The sequence below is a fragment of the Zootoca vivipara genome, chromosome 8 (genome assembly GCF_963506605.1).
Source record: "Zootoca vivipara chromosome 8, rZooViv1.1, whole genome shotgun sequence".
NCBI lineage: Eukaryota > Metazoa > Chordata > Lepidosauria > Squamata > Lacertidae > Zootoca > Zootoca vivipara.
In genome coordinates this window covers 22,989,786-23,012,353 of record NC_083283.1, presented here as the reverse complement: position 1 = coordinate 23,012,353, position 22,568 = coordinate 22,989,786, and the positions used below count along the sequence as shown (strand labels likewise).

General features: G+C 40.2%; 1 protein-coding gene across 3 annotated transcripts in view; it reads right to left on the bottom strand.

The window, feature by feature from the left end:
* STK3 (serine/threonine kinase 3) overlaps positions 1–22,568 on the bottom strand; it is a 115,578-nt gene that overhangs the window by 33,303 nt on the left and 59,707 nt on the right. For 2 of the 3 annotated variants that reach the window (XM_035126142.2, XM_060277692.1), the window contains 2 exons: positions 13,227–13,402; positions 5,597–10,050 (listed from right to left, as the gene is read on the bottom strand). In XM_035126142.2, the coding sequence (XP_034982033.2) occupies positions 9,670–10,050; positions 13,227–13,402 (557 nt within the window). In that variant the 3' untranslated portion in view covers positions 5,597–9,669. Of the gene's footprint in view, positions 1–5,596; positions 10,051–13,226; positions 13,403–22,568 lie in introns of those variants that run through there. The other variant, XM_035126143.2, reaches the window with a different exon arrangement.

Genomic DNA, 22,568 nt, shown 5'->3' with positions numbered 1-22,568 from the left:
GTGCTGACTGTGTGCCTTCAAAGAGGCCCCTTCAAAGTTGTCACCTGATTGTTGTCCCTGGGGAGTTGGAGGAAAGGATCCTGCCCGCCCACCCACTGGATCCTGTTCCCCTCCCTGCTTCACTCATTGGGCTTCTGCACAGGAAGAGTGAAAACCAATATAGCTCAGCCCAAAACAAACAACTGAGCTTGCCTGCAACGTGGCTCTAAACTGCAATGCCACATATTCCTTGACATGGCTGGGAAGTGGATATATACAACCAGTGTCCAAAAATAGATAAACGGAAACAAAGCATTCTTTGTTTTTTACTAGAATTTTAATAAAAAAATTCCTTCAGTAGCACCTTAAAGACCAACTAAGTTTTTATTTTGGTATGAGCTTTCGTGTGCATGCACACTTCTTCAGATACGAAAGCTAATACCAATATAAAAACTTAGTTGGTCTTTAAGGTGCTACTGAAGGAATTTTTTTATTTTACTTCGATCCAGACCAACACGGCTACCTACCTGTAACTAGAATTTTACTATGGCAAGCAGATAGGCTGACAGAGCTACTGAATATTGTGTTTCAGATATTCTGCTAAGCAAGAATTAAACTGAATCAGGGACAAAATATTGGTAAAGGGAACTAGAAAGAAAACAGCCTAGCAGTGGGCACCACTTCAAAATCAACTCCCTTCTTATCTCTGCTAACCAAGAAGATGAGTCCAGAAACTTCATTCTCTTTGCTTTGCTGGAAATGGAAGATAGAAAACCCTGTTAAATTCTGCTAAATTTTAAAACGGCAAGCTCACTCTTAATCTCTGTACTCAACAAGAGCACAGATAGAAAAATGTGTCCTGCCTCCCCCTGGGTCAGGCACACCAGCCCAGGTGCTGTTTGTTTCCAGAAGCTTTAATGCTCAATCAGTACCAGATATATGCAAATCACCAGTCAAAGGCACAGCAGGCCATACACATCTCTACTTAAAGGCATAGGTATACAAGGCCACAAGCAAAGAAGTTGATCCAACAACACATCCCTTGCTTTCCTGTTATAGGGGCAGGCACAACTTAGCACAGCAATTTAGCACTGCCCCTTGAAAGCTGTTCTGTTCATGTCTGCACTAGTGTCTCCAGGAACTGGGTGATGGGGGAGTTGTTCCCACCTCCAGAGAGGCGGAGGGGTCAAGCACAGCATCCCCCTCTGGAGAGACAGGGGCAGACCCTGTATCTGACTCCAAAGGTAGGGTGGTCGGGACAATAGGCACAGTAAGAGCTTCAGAACAGGACTCTTGAAAACCGTGGAGCTCGCAACTCTTCACTCCGACTGACAGGGCATGACAGCAAGTTGAGAGAAATCTCCCCCCCCCACTTGGGGCCTCCCTAGGATCCTCAGCATCGAGCTCCTCTGGGTCAGAACACAACCTCCCAAGCCCACTGGAGCCTTCCCCGGGGTCCATAGCAAACCACCCCTTTGCGATATCCGGACTTGACCAACCTGTGATGTCTTATGTTCTGTTTGGTGAAAAGACTTTCACAAATTGCTCCTGGGCTACCACTCAGTGGTATAAGATTCTACAAAAATAAACCCCAAAGCACCCAAAATACTTGGTGTTCCTTTTAAAAAAAGAAGTTTGTGTGCTTTTCTCTTCTTAAGAAACCCAAAACTTGATAAGGGTCATAAGCATGATGAGATATGTATATATAAAGTACAGTGACTGTGATGGAGTCTGCAAAACAAACATTTTTGCTAGCTCTCCAGTTTAGAAATGAATTTAAACAGAATTTTAAATAGATTTTGAGCTATTCTTCTTTGAAATGCCTCAAGCACAAAAGCAGCTCTAGGTGTATTTGGCCACTTGTATGGATTTGAGATAAAACAGTTTCGAAAATTCCTGGCAACGGCAAAAATATATGTACAAGGAAGTTTTATCCTTATAACACCCCCAACTTTTGAAAATAATACATTTTAAGTGCTTGGTCCTATTTTAATAAGAAAGCTGTTCACCTACACTATTGTAGAATTCAGGAAGCCATACCGTAGTAATCAGCATTTCCCCTCTCTCTCTGACAGGAGTGACTGAGGAAATAAGACTACTGTTGTGCACAAATTCTAAAGGAGGGAGAGGTTGAAACAGTTACTTGGGTGCAGGACCAATTATTTTTGCTAATCAGGGATTCCAGGCAAAAAAGGAAGGTGCTGAGAAAGTGACCAAGAAAATACTTGTATACCACAATTTCATAACAATATCAAAGCAGTTTACAACGATCATATATACACAATAAAACCACATAAAGATCTTACAGGGCTGGATATTTCTTCCCTTCCTTTGATGGTAGCTCCTTCGGCTTGTTTACAGAAATTCAAAGGATGCACTGCAGCTAGTAAAAGAGCTTTTCTTAAGTAAATGTCCACTGTGCTTTACATCCTAGCCAGAAGTAAGCCCCAGAGTTCAAAAGAGCTTACTCCCATGGAAATATGCATAGGATAGCAGTCTTAGAGGAATATGGTGAAATTTGTAAACCATCAGTACTATCATGGGAATGCAGCAACTTTCTCCACTCTTCAAAAACAGGCCTTTCATCATTTTAATTGAATTTTTGGCGTATTCTAAAAACCCTAATGAACCCTAAATGAAGGATTTTACATGCCAAAGGGTTCATCATAAATTCTGGTTTTTAAAAAAGTCTAGAACAGCTTTTACAAGCACTGTATAAGCAGAGTTTCACAGTGATCTAACTTTAAAAGTTGCAACTAACAGCATAGCCTGTGAAAATTCATGACACAGGAGTTTTTCTTTAAGGTGTCGCAGGACTTTCACTTCTTCAAAAACTCATCACTAACTGGTCCAGCTAATTATTATTAACGGGGACAGGGCAGTTATACATTGGGAATATTATGCCTGAGTTTTGTCAGCTACTCCAGCTCTTGGTCCATCTCCTGGTTCAATTTAAAATGTTGGTTTTAACTTTAAGAGCCCTAAATGGCTTGGGATTTAGTTACCAGAAGGGCACATACTCAGTCCTGATCATCATCTTTTCAAACACAGCTCTGAATGTCACCATCAAATGATTTTTGGTAGCGGCACTCTGCTTCCCGGAATGGTTGCCTGGCACCATCTTTGTGGTCTTCCGAGCCTTTTAAATAACATGCATCTCATTGTCTGGCTTCATTTAAAAACATGTTTTTTGTTGTTGTTGTTGTTGTTTACTTTTAATAAAGTTTATTGTTTTATGTTGTATTTTTATTGTTGTATCTGTTTTGTGAGCCACCTATAAAACGTATTTAAATATAAGACATAAATATTTGAGCCTAATATAATATATTTGCAAAAGCAAAAAAAGCCATAAAAATGGAAATAACACAGTTAAAAGCTTAAAAAATGAATCATGGTTTCAAAGTTTTTAGAAAGCCATATGCTCATTAACATAGATAAAGCCGACATTATTAATATATCCATACAGTCAGAAGAAACTGGAATCTATTCTGAAAATGCATATAAATGTTTTGGCAGTGTCATGGTGGAATTGGACATCATAGATAATAAACGTTGACTACCAGGGGCAGCCAGTATTTTCTGGAATGCTGTAGATGTAGCTATATAAATGCTGTGCATTGTTTCTCTTGATACACATGATTAGGACAGTCAAGCGAAAATTCAAAATAAATCTCTACTTGCAGTGCCAATTAATGTGTGGCAACTCCCCTATGACTCTGCAAAGCCTGTGAAAACTTAAAACTAGCATTCTGTTCTCTTCCGGCTGCTGTTCCCATGACAACAGCTCTCTAAATCACAGAAAACAGGTCAGGTTTTTAAAACTACCCCCAGTTTCCCCCGCTAGTTTTATACTAACCAACCTGTTTAAGATCATCAGAGGACTTGTTGCCATAGCAGCTGCGGGAGACAGTGGAAAAAAGAAGAAGACCATTATGTTTTCAGAGGGACAACAGAGAGGCAGCTGCCTATATACTTGCAACTTCCCGCCTCATCATCTCTTCCCCCGTCCTATTTTTAAATCTCATCTGTAAATCTCTCTAAGGTGTGTGTATCCTCATTACTTTTCAATTTTAAATCCAGTATCCAAACACTCCGAGGAAAGGTGTAGACTCCCATGCCCTAAATTTAGCCTGGAGATGAAGATCCCAGTGCTATTAAAACAAATTTACAAGCCATGGTCCCTCACGAATCATTTTTGTACATATATACTGAAGAATGCTAAATATAAGTTACTTTCCATACTGTTTGCACTAGAGCTGGTCTACTTTCTCACTGTCAGTTGGTTTTGGAACCCTAAAATGGGAGAAGGAGGCCAGCAAAATGTGATTTCTTCCATTTCATTTCGGGAGCAGGGGGTGGGTGGGAAGGAAAGCTTCTTAATTTACTTCATTTTATATCTGCAGGTTGTGCAGCAAAGCAGTAGATAAGCTCTGGTCCACCACAGTCACAGTCTTTCCTTCTCAGGGTGTCACATAATGATATATAAATTATTTTAAAGATTAAATAAATAAAGTGTTGTTCCTTTAGCATCTTTCCCAGAGGCACCCGAGGAAGACAAGATGGCAAGCAGTTTTAACTGCTACTGCCATAGTACCAAAGTTGCCAGTATAGTGACACCTTTTACTTAAAGACAGAGAGAAATATAAGCATCCTCCCCACGCCTTGAAACTATTTTAAGCTCGATTTACAGTTAACTACCTTTAAGTAAGAGTGGCAAAGGGGGGGGGCAACCATTTTGATCCATCCAAAATACTTCAACACAGAAAATGGGATTCGCCTCTCACCTGCATAACTTTAAAAAGATCTGGAGCCATAATATTTTACATTTGGTGCCAGAGTATGGTCTGAAGGTACATGAGGCTACCACCTTGATGAAGCTAAGCAGGTCAAAGTCTGGATAGTTCTACTTTGGGTTCCATGACAGAAGAATGGCAAGATATTAATGTAATACAATACAAATAAATGCATCAAGTGGGGACTACTAGTTTCTGGGAGCCAAGAGGAGGGAAGCAAATTCTGGCAAATACTGAGGGCCTTCTCGGTAGTGGCGCCTACTCTGTGGAATGGCCTCCCATCAGATGTCAAGGAAATAAACAACTACCTGACTTTTAGAAAACATCTGAAGACAGCCCTGTTTAGGGAAGCTTTTAAAGTTTGATGTTTTATCGTGTTTCGCTCAGAGTGGCTGGGGAAACCCAGCCAGATGGGCGGGGTATAAATAATAATAAGTAGTTGTTGTTGTTGTTGTTGTTGGTTTGCGAAGCTACATTAAAGAATGGTTAGAGAATAATGTTCCCTCCAAGCTCCCAATGCATTCTTATGGGAGACGTGGTGATTCTGATCCAAGCCTTTAACAGTGTAAGCACTATGTATTAACAACCACTTAACTGGTACTATCCCAGTATAGTAATTCATATTACCGTATTATAAACCTTTTAAACTGGGGTGGTATTGTTTTTGTTACTATGTATTAATATTTTCATGTTTTTATATTGTAAACCACCCTGTGATCCTTGGATGAAGGGTGGTAAATGAATGAATGAATGAATGAATGATTGGGCTACAGATTCTATGTTATGTGGATTCATAATATGTTTTTAAATGTATATATCCAACACACACACAGCAACAATTAATAAAAGCAAAACTAATTCAGCTAGAACACACCCAATGTTGTACATAATTAAATTTAAAAAGCACAAGTTCATTTAAAATGTAAATTATCTTAGAACTAGGCTCATGCTAGTCAAATTGCCTGAAGTCCAAAACCCAAATCACACTGATGCGTAGGGGGTGGGGGTGGGGAGCTATGAAATATCTGGTCTGGTCTAGTTACAAACATTTCAAAGCTGTCCCTGAACTCAGAAGGCTACTGAGCTATGTGCATGAGATGTATTAATATGAACAATTAGTTACCAAGGCAACAAAGACAAATATAACTGCTGCTTCATCACACTATTCTCACCATTTTATTTTATTCATTAGAGTCCTCAAACTATTCATGAATTATGAACCTGTTATGCAACTAAACAGATGTTAACAGAGCTGGCCAGCAACCTTCACAACCTACCGATTCTCCTAAGAGTCAATTCACTCCAAAAACCGTTCTAGCTTGTCTTATGCGCCCAAGGCCTTGTTTTCATTTAATCTTGATGTTCTAGGAAAGATAGCATTCCTGAACTTGGGGTTGAATCTTAAAAGAAGCAGGAAAGGACTGTGAAATTTGTTGCAGGGAAACCTGCCTTATCTCATAAGTGAGCAAGGAAACACATGAGATGGAGTGAAAAGGGAATCCAAAGTTTATTTCTGCACAATAGTTTGGTCCAGCGGGATCACACTTCAAAGACTGGACCCCAAACACACCTACAAGCAATCTTTTATAAACATCCCATTCCCTAACGCGCAATCAGAGCCCATGAGTCCTGTCTTTCCCTTATATGGTAAGCAAGCTTAGGCTATGCTGTTGGCCTGTGATTGGTTCCCTTTTGCCGCACAGCAGAGCGTGCGCACTGAGTCGTGGCCTCTATGTCTACATATCAAATGCCTAGCTTCCTGTACTGTCTCATTCCCCCCCCCCTTTCAAGCTATGGTGCAAACAAATCATCACCTATAGCTTGATCCTCAGTAGGCAAGCTTTTATACATCAAATGCGATTTTCTAGATGTTGTAGCTTCTACAGTAGATTCTATCATGCGCCTAAGGGCCTGTAGAAACAAAGGTATAATACATGGCAGAATCAACAAAAAAAACATAACCAATAATCCTCCTATCAAGGTTTTCAGGGCTCCCATCCAGGGAAGCCATGAAGACAACCAATCCAGATTCCAGCCTTCCCAAGTCTGTACTGGAACATGGGCTACTGCTTCCATATGATCAGCTAGATCACCATTATCAGATATGTTGAAACAACAAACATCTTTTGTTAAATTCAGTGCGTTACACATCCCGCCCTGTTTGACCAGGACATAATTCAGGCCCATTTTGAGTTGCAGAATGGCAGTTCATCTAATTGTGGAGCCACCACCCGCAGAGCCTGATAGTGTTGGTGACTATTTCCACTACAGCCTGCAGCCTAATGATGCGGTTCAGATTATAAACAGGCTCCTGGAGCCCCACTACCAATTCATGAGGGTTCTGGAGGCCAACCATTAGTCCCATACCAACTTTGAGCCGAGCCTCCAGCTACCGTCTCTATGACCCCTGCCGCATTCTGGATAGTTCTCCTCCTTCGGTGGGTCAGATAAAGGAGAACCCACATGGGGGGAAGAAGGGTGGCTAGATAACAAGCCCCATGCCAACTGGGGGGAACTTCCTTATATGTTCACTGTCTGCACACCCACCACAGAAAAGAGGCATTCCCTCGGAAGGTAACTCTGGCTTCAAATATGACCTTGTGGGTGACTCTGCCTCTTGGGCAAGTCCTGGTAGTGCTATTGATATCTCCACTACGATTCCAACAGATTTTCCAAACGTGGCTCAATAATTTTGGACATCTATAATAATCAAATGTTTTGGGTGTGGTTCCCACATGTCCAGTTGTTAACATCATGGCGCCAACAACTGTGGGTGCATGACAAAACTCCCCCCTCCCAGTGCTGTTTTGAGTCTTCTTCTGGCGCACACACAGCCCACCTTTTAAAGGCTCCACTCTAATTCTTTGCCGTTATACATTGGGGGCCATTCTTTGATGTTCCCTTTGGTGAATCCCACATCCAATACTAATCCAGTGGCGTTTTTCTCCTGTTGGTTGCTACCTCTTCTGCTATTTCTGCCCATTTATTATCTTTTGCCAACTTTCCCCACTGCTCATTTTCTCCACCTCCTTCCACCTTATAGAGAAGAATAAAACTACAATACAGAGTAAAATGAAAATGAGGAGACAAGCATCTTGCTTCCATTCTTCCCCTGTGCGTTGATAGCTAGCGTCCGGAGTGACTACTGCAGAAGGTCATCGCTCTCACGGTGCCCGTGACCCAGTCAGCTCCCGGTGTGACTAGGTACAAGGGGTTTCCTTGTCAAGATTACCTTTAAATCAGTTTCTGGATGTTGGGCACATGACCATGTGCCTTCAGCTCTCTTGATATGTGTGTGGTGGATCCAGGGCGCAATCCCCTCTACCCTTACTGCTGTTGGTGAGGTCAATAAGACAACACATGAGCCAGACCAGCGTGGTTCAAGCGGGTTTTCTCTCCACTCTTTGACCCACATTCGTCACCGGGCTGGAATGGGTGCACAGGCTAATGGGGGTGCACTCAATGGTCCACCTGTGGAGAAAATACATGACACTGGAGAGAGACTACACTTGCTTCTTTAGCACATGGTCACTCCATTCCATTAATCCATAATATAAGGGCTGAATAACAGGTGGCGGACTGCCATTGTTGTTGTTGTTTAGTCGTTTAGTCGTGTCCGACTCTTCGTGACCCCATGGACCATAGCACGCCAGGCACTCCTGTCTTGGACTGCCTCCCGCAGTTTGGTCAAACTCATGTTCGTAGCTTCGAGAACACTGTCCAACCATCTTGTCCTCTGTCGTCCCCTTTTCCTAGTGCCCTCAATCTTACCCAACATCAGGGTCTTTTCCAAGGATTCTTCTCTTCTCATGAGGTGGCCAAAGTATTGGAGCCTCAGCTTCACGATCTGTGCATACATCAATTCAAAAGGCGAGACCTTTAATTTTCCCTTAGGGGCACACCTAATGCGGAATAGGGCAAAGGGCAACACTTTAAATGAGTTTCATCGCACAGTTAGGCTAGTTGAGTCTTTATAGTCTGATTCATGCGTTCGCTTTTTCTCGAACTCTGGGACCTCCAGGTCAATCACATCTCCCAGTGGGGTCCCATCCACCTTCTCTCTAGTTGCTTGGTGTCCAACCTCCACGCCACTGGCCTCGTCCTCTTCCTCTCACTATAATTCTTCTATCTCTCACTGAGCCACGTCCTCCTCTTCCTCCGCGTTCCCCTCTCGGGCATTCATTCTTCCAGTGTCCTTCTTCTCAGCATATAGCGCATTGGTTCGGGCCTAAGCCCCCCCTTTGCCAACCTCCTTTTGCTCCCCAGCCTCCTTGGTATGTGGGAAGTCTGGCTATTATGGCCGTTGCCAATAAATCCATTTCCCTTTTCATCTTTCTTGCTGCTTCCCTTTTCTCTTCCAAATCTCTGTTCATATATACTTTCCAAGCTACTGCCACCAACTGTTCTGTATTCATTCCAGCGAATCCTTCTAGCTTCTGAAGCTTCCTTCTAATGTCTGGTGCACTTTGCTTCACAAAACTCATATTCACCATTATGCGGTTTTCAGGAGCCTCTGGGTCTAATGGTGTATAGGTCCTATAGGCTTCATAAAGTCTCTCCAGGAAGGTGCCCGGAGACTCATCTGTTCTCTGTATGATTTCCCCCACCTTGTTAATATTCTGTGCTCCAGCTTTCAAGACTTCTATTATGGCCTGGCGGTGTCGATCAAGCCTCCTTCTTTCCCCCCCTTCATTGGGATCCCAATGGGGGTCTTGATTTGGATAATTCTCCGCCACCCAGGCCTGTGTGTTGGCCACCCCATGCCTCTCTGCTTCTCGCTTGAGCCATTCCTGTGCTTGTTGATCGACTCTTTGCGTTTCCTCAGTACTAAGAAAGGTCATCAGTAATTGCCTGCAGACCGCCCAAGTGGGATAATATATTTCCATAATTGAACTAATCAAATCCGTTGTGGCTTTTCAGAATAGGGTGGGATATGTGTTTTCCAGTTCAATAGATCCATGTATGAGAATGGGGTTGTTGGATTAGGCACTTCCTTTAAGAGGAAGATTCTTGCCCCTGGGATCTTGTTGCATGGACTGCCCAAGGGTTCCAGTGCCGCCGCACTCGGTTTGGGATCCAAGCGGAGACCATATTCTGAATTTTCTCGTCGCCCTTCCTTTTCAGTTTGCTCTGCCGCCCCTGTAGTCCCAGCCTCTTTTTGTTCGTTATCACCCGATCCTTCCTTTCCTTTAAGTAGTTTTGGATAAATGGGGGCATAGGGAGGGAGTTGCTCCCAATGTTCCTGGTCAGGGTCAGCTAGGATAGCAGGGGCTGTAGGCTGTAAGAAGGATTAAGGATTAAACACATAGCAGGTAACTTCAGAAATGTGTGTTGCTAAACAGCCATCAAACCCTGTACAGCTTACTTCTGAATATATCTGCCTAGGACTGGGAATATGGCCCCACAAAGGAAGGCAACTATCAACAGAAACAGTTGCCCACCTCTTGTATAGTGTTATGTGTGTAAGCCTATATATGCCCTGGATCTGCGCGCGCACACACACACACACAGTGCAACATGGCTATAAGATCAGAAGCTTTTGCTTCTGCTTTTAAACTAAATTTATCTACCACAGGTTTTTTTAAAAGTTGTGCAGAAACGTGTTTACAGAAATCATTGCATTTTTAAATTCATTAGGGTAATGGAAGCTAAGATTAATACAGTAAGACTCTAATAAAATACCAATTTACATTGTTTCTGAGATTTCTATCTAAATGCTGTATATTATCCTTAATCATTTTAATGATTAAATCATGTTATTCTATTACCTAATCAGCTGTCACATTTAACGTTTGTAGTGCTAATTAAATACTTGCTATTTGCAATGTCATCGTTTTGCAGTGATTGTTATGTTTTAATGTATTTGTTGTTCTAAGAATACATTAAAGAATCATGCCTTTTAGTAACAGATGGCTTTTTTATAAAAAAAAATGCTCAAGGCATCAAAAGTGTACTTAAACAACAGTGTAATGCCGACACATGATATGCACGTTCTGTGTTTAATGTTAAACAATCTGGATACCAGACCTGTTTGGTAGTAAGTTTAGCAAAGGCAGGAATCTTTCCTTTGGCACTGATATAAAATGCATTTGCCTTCTCTATTTGAATTATTCTACGCAGAGAGAAAAACAGGCACTTCACTTAACATGCAGATGCAGTTAAGATAATTGATTCAATCATCACTGATGAGGCTTTTAACAGTTATCTTTCTAAATTAAATCAATTCCTAATACTAATGCCTGCGTTTTGAGCCATTACAAAAACTTATCTCTTTTGGGGAATGTAGACTCTCATTCATCTGTTAGAAAAATAATGCAAAATTTAGTAACTTTAATTAAAGATTGTGCTTTTTAAATAATACCATACTAATTTATGATCTAGCTAGCACGATGACTGTTTTATTTTTCAGCAGCTTTTAGAGTATAGATTAGGTGGTATTCCTTTATCATTTTAAAGCAGTAAGCAGATGGGGAGACAATCTCTGCTCGACAAATACAATCCTAAAAGGCAGGCAAAAGAACATCAAGATACTTGCAATTAAGTTTTCTTTCAACCCCCATACTGCTATCACCGATGTCCAATCCTCTGAACTGACTCCTATGCTTGCACTCAGAGGTGCCAGCTTCTCTGGATGATTGAGGGGGCCCAATGCAATGTCCTGACGTCACATGCACGACATCATGTGACATTGCAAGGACCCAGGGGGGAGAGCCCAACACCCTCTGAACACTGAAGGGGCCCAGCACCCTAAAGAAATAATAATAATGATGTCCCCAAGTGTCTCAACCGTCAGGAGCTGGTGCCTATTCTTTCACTTAGGTGATCCCGGGTTAAACTCAATCCTTCATTTTTAGAAAGAATGAGGATATTGACCCCTGTAATGGTCCGACAAGAATTAAACTTGTATCTTGCTAAGAGCAGCTACGTTGTCCTAAAATAACACTGGATGCTGATTCATTTTTTACATTTTGGAATTTAAACTGCTACCCTATTCTTTTAGAACACACAAAATTAGTCATTCCTGATTGCATTCACTGATAAAATCCTTAACTAGGTCCCATTAAGGCAAAATCCAACAGAGATAGAACAGAGTTCCTTAGAACTAAAAGTTATCCATTATTTATAATTTTCATGAATTACTTAAAGACTGTATGTCAGCAATCTAAAAAATTGATGTCAATTTTAGAAAAGCATGAAATGCATGCTCCACAATAAGTTATCCTTTAACAAGCGTCAGTACCTATAGCCAATAATATGAATAACATTTCCCAAAGCAAACAACTGGAGAGAATAATTGAATTTTCCACATAGTGTACTACTCAGAACACCTACAACGATAATTACAATCTGTCGGATCAGACAAAGAGCTACAAAGTGTGATGGTTAAAATAACTGATAACAAAATCTATATACTTCATGCATGACTATTGCTATCACACAAAAATAGATAATACTTCTTACACCGGTTTAACTCAATTTTCTAATGGGTGGCCTTAATGTATACTCCCATACAGTTAAGGTGGACAATACAAGTAAAATATTGATCAATTAAGTTAGCTTAAAGATGCAGATACAACAAACATTTGCCTGGTTAACACACTGAAAAGTATGTGTTTGTTTTTACACTAAAAAGTGTGTACAGAAAACATTCAGCAGGATAGAAGAGACAGTCCTATGATTGAGTGCAAGTGAAACTGAAACAGGGTCTAATAAGCAGCTAATCATAGGATGTTCACAAACATCCTAAATGGCTGAGAATGAAGAGTCAGATTCATTAGTTATTTCAGTGGTGACAAAGAGAGAAAAACTGCTGGATCACAAAGGTTTCACATACCAAATAAAGAATTTTATCAAAAAGCTGCAGTTTGCTATTCAGAGAAGATGGGAGGTGCTGTCAGAGACAAGAAACCAAAAAGATAAACTAGGCGACTTCTACATTGCTGGTTCAAGTTCATTTTACAATATGTAATTTTGCATGCACATTGGGAGAATGCACACAGTGGCCAAGACAAGTCTCTAATAGTACAGAAAATGATAAAGGGAAGGACCACTAAACTGCAGAACATGGAATTCACAGTCTGAAAAACCCTACAATGCATCCTGGATCAGTGTTTGAAACTCCCATTGTTCTAGGCACATTTTGCAACAGGGAATTTCATTAGGGCGAGCAGTTTCTGAGCTCTGGGCATAGTACTGCAACTAAGATTTCAGATTAAAACAGCAGAGTGGAAGGAAAGGTGGACTTTTTTCTGCCTCCCCACTTCCAGCTACTCTCTGAAGACTGGAGAAGAGACCCTCTAACACTGTCCTGGTTTGTGCTATGTAGGTGGCCATATTCCTAAGAGATTGCTACACTGCTAAGAATTCTGTACAGTGTTCATGTTTGCAGACCACAGTTAGAATTACTACACCATGCAAAGATACCAGGAAAGCAAACTGTACAGCGGTACTTACAAAATCAAAATCACCATCTTGAGGAACCTTCCAGTTATCAGGAAAGACATTCTTCGATATATGGTAAGATTCATGCATATTCTGGTTGCAGTTTTCATGGCTTTTATTCTTGGAATCCTGTTTATCAAAGTAGTCCATAAAAGAAGGTCGCTGAGCCTGTGGTGATGTTGCATTTCCTAGTATGAAAATTAGAAGGCTGTGGTTAAAATTTAAAAGAGAAAAGCAGTAAGTTCCAAGTAAATTGTGTTTATAACAGAGCTGCACAAAAGATACCAATAGGCAGGGTTAATGTTTGTTTCCTAGCGATCACAGGATAGGGTGATGGTTAAAATAACTGATAGGGTGACAGGGCAAACAAGAAAGAGGTATGTATTCAGAGTGACAGAAACCTAATAAAATACCACTGTGATGCAAATGAGTGCAAAAAAGTGGCTTACGGCTCAGTTAACTCAGGATACATCTACAGAATTAAACATTGAAGACTGGCTGATAATCATCCAATACGGTGGGATTCAGGGATGGATTTTTCCATGGTGGTCTTATAACTGCCTGCTTTAGGCATGCTGGCACCCTGCCTTGTTGTAAGGAGAGGCATTGACCTTCTCCCTTCACCCACTCAGCCAGTCCCCTGCTGACTCTTTCGATGAGCCAGAAAGGGCAAGGATCAAGCACACATGTGGTAGCTCTCACATTTCCAAGGTTCCTGTCCACATCCTCAGGTTGTACAAATTGAAAAGTATCCATTAACACCAGACTAAGGTTGTATCCAACAGCATGTGGGGGAAGTTCCATTCCTCTCCTCTGCTTCATATGTCCCCCCAAATCTGCTCTAGAGGGGCTCCCAATCCCCCAGAGCAGATTTTGAGGGCATGCCCGGAGCAGGGAGAGTGGAGAGGGCTTTCACGTCCTTTCCAGAAGTATGTTGCATTAGCAGAGCTGCAACATGGGATACAACCCCAATATCCCCTCTTACAAGTGGGACAATTCAATGAGAACATTCTAAAAAATGCAGAGATGCAGATCAATCACATTACAACTATGCTAAAAATTTACAATTCAGTCTTTGTAAATAACTGCATTGCCAGGATTTTTGCTTCTTATAGTTAAGTTTATGGCTTTACAAGCCATATTCACGGGACAAAAAAAAATGTCTACTTTACCTAAAGAAAAAGAACCAACTAAGAATATCAAATTTGTGTATCAAACTGTATAGCAAAGTCAAGAGGACCATAGAGAGCAGGAGCCAATAGCAGCATCCTCCATATGTTGTGAACTACAACTTCCATAATTCCTGATCTTTGACTGTGTTGCCAGAGCCTGATGGGAGTTGATAGCCCACAACAGCTGTTGGGCACTACACTGGCTACCCTTCCATAGAGTAAGGGCAATTATCTCTTAAGGAAAGGGAATCCTAGGCGCATGAGGAAACTGTAATAAATTGGTCTGACACATGTTATAAGGTAATCTTACAAACTATTTAAGTGATCGTTTGGAATACAGCTTTGGTAGGAACAGCTAAACATTGCTGCAGGAAAGGAAAGTCATGCCTCACTAACTTCTTGATATTCATTCCTATTACTACAATAATCCACAAGAGAATTGCACTGACATCACTTGATTAGATGCTCAGAAAATGCAGAAGTTCCACATTAAAGGATAATCTCTAACTTGCAGAGTTTCACAATCATTTGCAGAATTGGCTGATTACGATCTTAAGCATAGCTTGGGAGAAAGATTAAGCATTTTCAACTCCAAAGACGCTTCCAGATACAAAGTAAAGAAAGAAAGAAAGAAAGAAAGAAAGAAAAGAAAGAAAACCAACATTTATAGAGTCCCTACCTGCACCTTGAAACTGTATTGCTAATTTCCCCAAAATGTGTTAAAATGTTGCTACACTTTGCTAGATATAATGGAGAAGGGTTATAGTTTAGGTTCTCTCTCTCTAGCACAGGGTTGTCAACCTGGTCCTTACCACCCACTAGTGGGCGTTTTAGGATTCCAGGTGAGTGTTGGGGGGTTCTACGGCACAAGCTGAATCCTCCTTCTATCGAGCACTGGTGGGCGGTAGGGAAGTTTTACCATCAAGAAAGATGCATTAGTGGGTGGTAGGTATAAAAAGCTTGACTACCCCTGCTCTAGCATTTCCATTTAAAAGGACTGCAGACTGCAGGGATGGGAAAGATCACCACTGGAGACCTTAGAGAGCCACTCAAGGTCAGAATAGTTTGTACTGTGCTAGATGGGCAAATGGATGGACTCAAAATAAAAAAATGTGAAATCAAATAACACAATTCTTGTTGCCAGAGATGTCACCTTGACATGATCTTAATCCTATGCCCTTGAAGAAGGCCATCATCAACTGAAAACACATTGGATATTTTATCAAGATTATATTAATTTTATAAAGGTTTGCCTTTTAGTGCTGTTGTGAGATTTCCCCTCACATTTTTCTCTGGCACACAAAAGCAGCCACTTTGGGGGGAGCTGGGGGGAAACACAAAAAGACTCTAACCCTAAAAGGTGGGAGAATGAAAATCATTGTGGAGAAATGCCTTATGAAAACAGAAAATTGTATGAGAACTAGCAAGCATATTTAGTAAGGATGTGGGCTTTCCAAATTAAAGCCAGATGAAACTGTAGAAAAGCAAGGGCAGGTCAGTCAAACTGTACCACCATAGAAGGACTCTTGTGCCCACTTGATTTTCCAGACTTCCAGGTTCTGTTTTCGTGTATTGATATAGTGCATCCCTTTCTCACCAACAGCTGATTTCTTGGCTTTAGTGTTTACCCACACAAGCCCCTACTCCTGAAAAAATATAAGGCCAGAAAACACAATGCTATTTATTGCTAGGCTGTGTATTAAAATGTTAGGTTAGAATGTCAAGCTTTGTTTTGTTCCAGATCTCAGCTTTATTTGGGCACAAGTCCCTATTTGTTGGGGGGAAATATGTTTTTACTTATTTTTTTGTCATAGCGCCCAGGGGCCTCCAAGCATGGGCGCCTATAAATAAAAAACTTATTATTGTTACTTATTTTGTCCTTGAGCAGGAAAATAGAAAGATGAGGGAAATATATATACAAAATCTAACGTTAGCAAAGTTTTAAAAGATGTCGGGTAGTTTTGCATTGCTAGGAGAAGAAGAAAATTCCCCCTCTGTCTAAACACATTTATTTCTGCAGTTGTGTGGCTTGCTGCAAAAAAAACCATCTTAGAATGTGTCACCCAAAAATCTACACATTTTAAGCAATCTCAAAGGGAGATCTGGCCCAAACTAAATCCCAGTATGTATGGGGCTACTCCTCCCTTAGTAACATTGGAAACCATTGTTGTAAAGCTCTCTGATTTTTTTATGATAGAGCAGTATACAAAGACCACCAGATCATAGGTCCCTCCAAATGCATCATCTATAAGTCGCCTTTTGCTTCTCCTAGAATACAATTAATTCCAACATGAGGAATAAAAATGCTTTCCCCCACTCATTTCTGAACCCACCCTATTCCTGTGACTGTGATTTGTTTTAACTTTTTAATGTTGCATTTTTTTATTATTGCAACATGCCCAGGGACCTGCTGGTGAAGGGTGGATAATTGGTTTAACAACAACAACACCACCACAGTACTGGGCTGAGAAAAATCAATCCTGCATTACTAGTGGAGTAGAATGAATGTTTTTAAGGAATATTTAGGGTTAGCAACTCTGCAGATTTATCAGTCACAGCGTTTCACATCTTCATTGCATCCTATAAGAGCTACATTAAGAGACAGAAAACAAACAGATACAGAGGGCTGCCAGTGAATAATAATATAATCAGGATGGATAAAAATCAATGATTTAAAAAAAAATCAAAAAAATCAGATTTTTTTTTATTTAAATCAATTCTTTTGATTTAAATCAGATTTTTTTAAATAAAATGCTTTTTGAGGAAAATATATTACTATCCAAAGGTTATTCCTTCATGAAATAAAGATTAGTTTTTTAATTATGTAGAATAAGGTTGTATATGTTTAATTTTTGGGGTAAATAAATTCCATTAATCCATTCACAATGTCATGCTCTTCCAGAGGTTTTTGTTAAGATTATTGGGCAGTTTCTCTGCCTACAAGATATTATCACAGATGCTTGGTTTACTTTTGCAGTTCTCAAAACTGAATTTGACTCAACAGAGATCACATGCCTCTTCTTCACAGCAAAAATGTTATAACATGAACAGAGTTGAGAAAAAGACCTTAATCCTATTGTTCAACAAACCTATGAATACAGAAACAACCCCTTCAGTGCTAAATTTCAAGAAGTTCAGTGAATAGAATAGAAACAATATTTTTCTGATTGTTTGGAATGGACAGTATTTATGTTTTTCATGTGTAAGATGGGCTGACAGTCTAAATTTCTTAAAATATATATATTTTGTTTTTGTTTAGCCAAATTAGTTAACAAGCATGGATGTTTGTTTAAGCAAATAACATATGCTGTAATGTTATTGTTTCAGTTGAATAAATCTGTTTAAATCGTTATTATTAAGGTAATGATTATTTTTCTCCTTCCTAAGTACAACAGTAAAGTTGTCCAAATATGAATGATTAACCTATTAAACTGGGGATAAAAAACTAATATGAAAAGTTGTTATTCTAAAAATCTTCATCTACTTGCATATTAAAGTCATACCAGCAAGAATTAGTCTTTATGTAGAAAACTATTATTTAAATCAAGCCTTATTGACTAGTGATTTAAATCGTGATTTAAATCGTGATTTAAATCAGTTTGATTTAAATCAAATCCACCCTGAATATAATAATTTATTATTTATACCCCGCCCATCTGGCTGGGTTTCCCCAGCCACTCTGGGCAGCTTCCAACAAAACATTAAAATACAATAATCTATTAAACATTAAAAGCTTCCCTAAACAGATGTCTCCTAAAAGTCTGGTAGTTGTTTTTCTCTTTGACATCTGGTGGGAGGGTGTTCCACAGGGCAGGTGCCACTACCGAGAAGGCCCTCTCCGTTCCCTGTAACTTGGCTTCTTGCAGCGAGGGAACCGCCAGAAGGCCCTTGGCACTGGACCTCAGTGTCCGGGCAGAATGATGGGGGTGGAGACGCTCCTTCAGGTATACTGGACCGAGGGACCACAGCAACTTTGCTCCTACCCGGTCATTTTTCACCTCAAGCCAGACCTCATGGCTTTGTTCTCTCCAAACTAACTATGAGCCATAGCCAATAACAAACCTTGGTTACAACATGATTAGTCTGGAGAGAGCTAAACCATGAGCCCGGTTCAGAGGACATGGTGAGCCAAGCAAACTATGAGGGAGAAGTGAAGAGGTTGCATGAAACAGGCCAATGAAATAATCTAAAAACATCCTGGGGTTCTCATCTCGTGCTCCGATTTCCAGAAAGTGAATAGTCTTTCAGCTTACGGTGGGCAGACACACTGTGGGAAGAGACAGGAAAGTTCCTTCCTCCTAACATGCACAAGACCAAACAGATCACATGTTAAGAGAATGTACGAATTCTTCTCTCAAGCTCAATTCACACATAACCCATGATCCATGCTTACCACCAAGACCCAAACTGCATTAATACAGGAAGCAATGCCCACATGTGCTGGTATAATTTTTAACATATTTGAGAGAACCATCTGAAAATAAGTGATTTCACAGTCGTTTAAAAACTGACTGATAAATATGTTAAATAAATAAATAAATAAATAAGCTCCAATATAGCACAAGTTAAAATGTGGTGGCTATAGGGCTTCAAAACAGAACAAATGTCAAAAGACACATCAATAATTTGTGAAGTTGAAGTAATATCCACATTCCTTGGACACAATTTGTTATTAGGGGCAGATCATTTCTTCCCAGAGCAATGACATAGTTTAATGATTAACACAGAAACCAAGTATAGTGCTGAAATAGCACAAAGCTATTAAAGAATTTCACATATGACCACACTGCATTATGTGGAAGAAATTTATCACATACTGGGAAGAGATAAAAGGGAAACACTAGCTGAGGACACACCAAAATCACAACGATGACTCATTCCAGTTTTTCTACACAGAACAGAGTCCTCTCTTCATTCAAATAGGCAGAACAAAATCTTATTTCCAAAAGCTGGAGAACTACCTCACCAAGCTTCATTATTGAAGCTAAGCAGTTTTGAGCCTGGTCAATACCTGACTAGGAGAATGTCTAGCAACAAGATGTAGTAGCTTTAAGTTCAGTGTAGGAAGTGAAAGATGCATATGTAAATAGTAGGAAAATTAAATAATTCCTTATACTATATAATAGTGAAATTAAGCATTTTATGACAAAGCTGCATGATCAGTCCAGTTCACTACTTTTTATACTTTCAACAGACTCTGGTGTCACCTCTTCACTGAGGCAATAGGTGTCAACCATACCTATCTACCTTTGGCTTAGGCAGGGATGGTATGTTGGGTTATGGCAGGAAGTAGGAGGATGCTCCCATGATGCTCTAGTTTGCAGACTCGCCAAACTTGATACAAGAATCATGAGCCCATGAACTTAAAGAGAAACTTAGAAAAGCAAGCAGCAGAAAATAAACAGTAGTGGAAAGCCTGATTCCAGCAAAATAGCTTAACAGATCAGTGGATGTACTGTATGGTCCCTATAAAAATACATGCAGTCAAATATGACAGGGTGCAGCCATACCATCCATGCTGAAGCGAAGGAAATCTACTGTTCAGGTAGGTACCAATCACGCTATTTATCTTCAGCTATCAGGGATGGTATGTTGGGGTACACCAAAGCTAATCTTCTTTGACGATCAATCATAGTCGAGTAAAATTGTCTTACATGAAAAATAGGGCGGGTCCCTGGCCTGCATCCAACTGTGCAATATTCTATGGAAGGACCTGCTGAAGGACCATCCTTTCAAAAGCAGCCTAAATTTGTAATGGCATATGAAATTATTTGGAGAAGCCCATGCAGCCACTTCACAAACATCAGGAAGAGGCCTATTAGCAGAAGAAGAAGAAGAAGAAGAAGAAGAAGAAGAAGAAGAAGAAGAAGAAGAAGAAGAAGAAGAAGAAGAAGAAGAAGAAGAAGAAGAAGAAGAAGAAGAAGAAGAAGAAGAAGAAGACTTCATGGAATGAATGGTCAGTCTCAAAGGCACTAGTATCTTTAACACCTCATAAGCCATCCATTTAGACAAAGTGGGCACACAAACCTTTCTACGCAGAGGTGCTGGATGGAAAGACACAAAAAGAGAATCTGCTTGTATGAACAATTTGGTTCTGGCTATGTACATTTTCCGTACATCCATGAGATGTACCATGATCCATTAAATCCATTAGATCCTTAAATATCTAATGAGGAAGGAGAGGAAAAACACTCAAGATGAAAGTCTGAATACAAGGCAGAAGAAAGATCAATAGCAACTAGCCTGAGAAGATTACACAGGTGTCAACAGCGATCACAACTGAATTCATCATAACAAAGGCAGGAAATGAACTAGAGCATCATAGGAGCCTCAGTCTGCTTCCAAAACCTTCATTCCTGTCCTGAGGCGTAATCCAACATACAACCCCTGCTATTTGGAGGGAACTTTTCCAGCCTAAATAATATAAACAGAGTACAGATTAAAGACGGGCTTGGTGTTCAGTGATAGGATAACTAGTAAGTGACACTCAGTGCAAAAGGAGGACTGTTTTTAAGCCTGTTTCAACAAAATGTAAGTGTGGGCAGGTTTGAGGCATCCAAGTGGCAGGCTCTGTTCCTTACTTCATTAAAACATTTACAGAAAGCATCCACTTACACTGTTATATGTGCAGAGTCTTCTATCTAGGGCAGAAGTCACTAGCATGGTACCCATAGGGGCACCTACACCTATAGAGACCTTTCCTGGCGCCCACAGGATCCTCTCCCCCAATGAAATTCAGCATGAAATAAACATTCTATTGTAGCAAATAAAATAGGTTGTAGTATCCAATATCTACACATGGGTCCAAAGGACTGCTGAACCCTGGTCTATGCTATCAGGAACACTGCTTTTCAGTTATGCCCAAAGAGAACCCTAAGACTTCCTAAGATGTACAGCTACATGCATGGCAGCATTCTACAGAAATCTCATGAATGTGCAGAAGTTCAGGGGTAGAACCTGCCACCACAATACCATACACACACACGTACATATGTTCATTGAACACATGAACAAGTCTGTAAAAGGTTATGATGGACCACAAACCCATGGAGTTGTGTATTTCCAAAAAATGAGAGTATATATGGGAAACTTAACATTAAAAGAGGGTCTCATTCTGCAATTAAAAGAAATGTTTTCTTAGAAGAGTTGCACAGCGTATCTTTCACATATAAGGTAAAGGTAAAAGGTAAAGAACCCCTGGACTGTTAAGTCCAGTCAAAGGGGACTATGGGGTGCGGCGCTCATCTCGTTTCAGGCCAAGGGAGCTGGTGTTTGTCCACAGACAGCTTTGCGGGTCATGTGGCCAACATGACTAAACCGCTATTGGTGCATGGAAGACCATGATGAGTGCCAGAGAGCACAGAAACAGTGTTTACCTTCCCCTTGCAGCAAGAACTATTTATCTACTTGCACTGGTATGCTTTCAAACTGCTAGGTTGGCAGAAGTTGGGACACAGCAACGGGAGCTCACCCCGCCATGCGGATTCAAACCGACAACCTTCTCTTTCACATATATCTCTTTGTGCCTATCTCTTTGTGAATATATTTCCATCCAGAATAATTCATCCATTATTCTTCTTGGAACTCTTACATTTGCTTTACATAACATTATCTTCATGATGTTTTATAATACCCTTCTACCATATGTTAAATATTAGTTCAAGATTTTGATAATAAATCTCCCCATTATCCACAGAAGTTTATAAAGCAAATACCTATTTCAGCATCATACACAAATTAAAACATGTATTAAGTGTTTTATGGATTGAATCATTCTACTCAAGAGTCATCACTCATCAACAGAACTGTTTATTATCTTTTAGCTGGAGATAAAAATCCCTGGTCTACTGTACATAAGCACTACAAAATCTTAAATTGCCAGCTCCACTTCTACAAGTCACAACAAGCATGTTTCTAACATTCAAATAAGTTTAAATCTGTTCAGACTTTAATAAGACACATAAAACTGCTTCAGTTCATCCTAGCAATAGATTATATTAGGCTAATTTTGTCACATGTGTATTTGCCAGACATATGGCAAGATAGCCATCAGATGGGCAACTGATGTTTCTTCTGCATTTCTGGAGAGAAAATATTAGACACTTTACATTGTCAGGAGTTATGACTGAACAGTCATACCACCAATGTTTTCACTAACTTCCAGCAGAGCTTTTGCAAAACT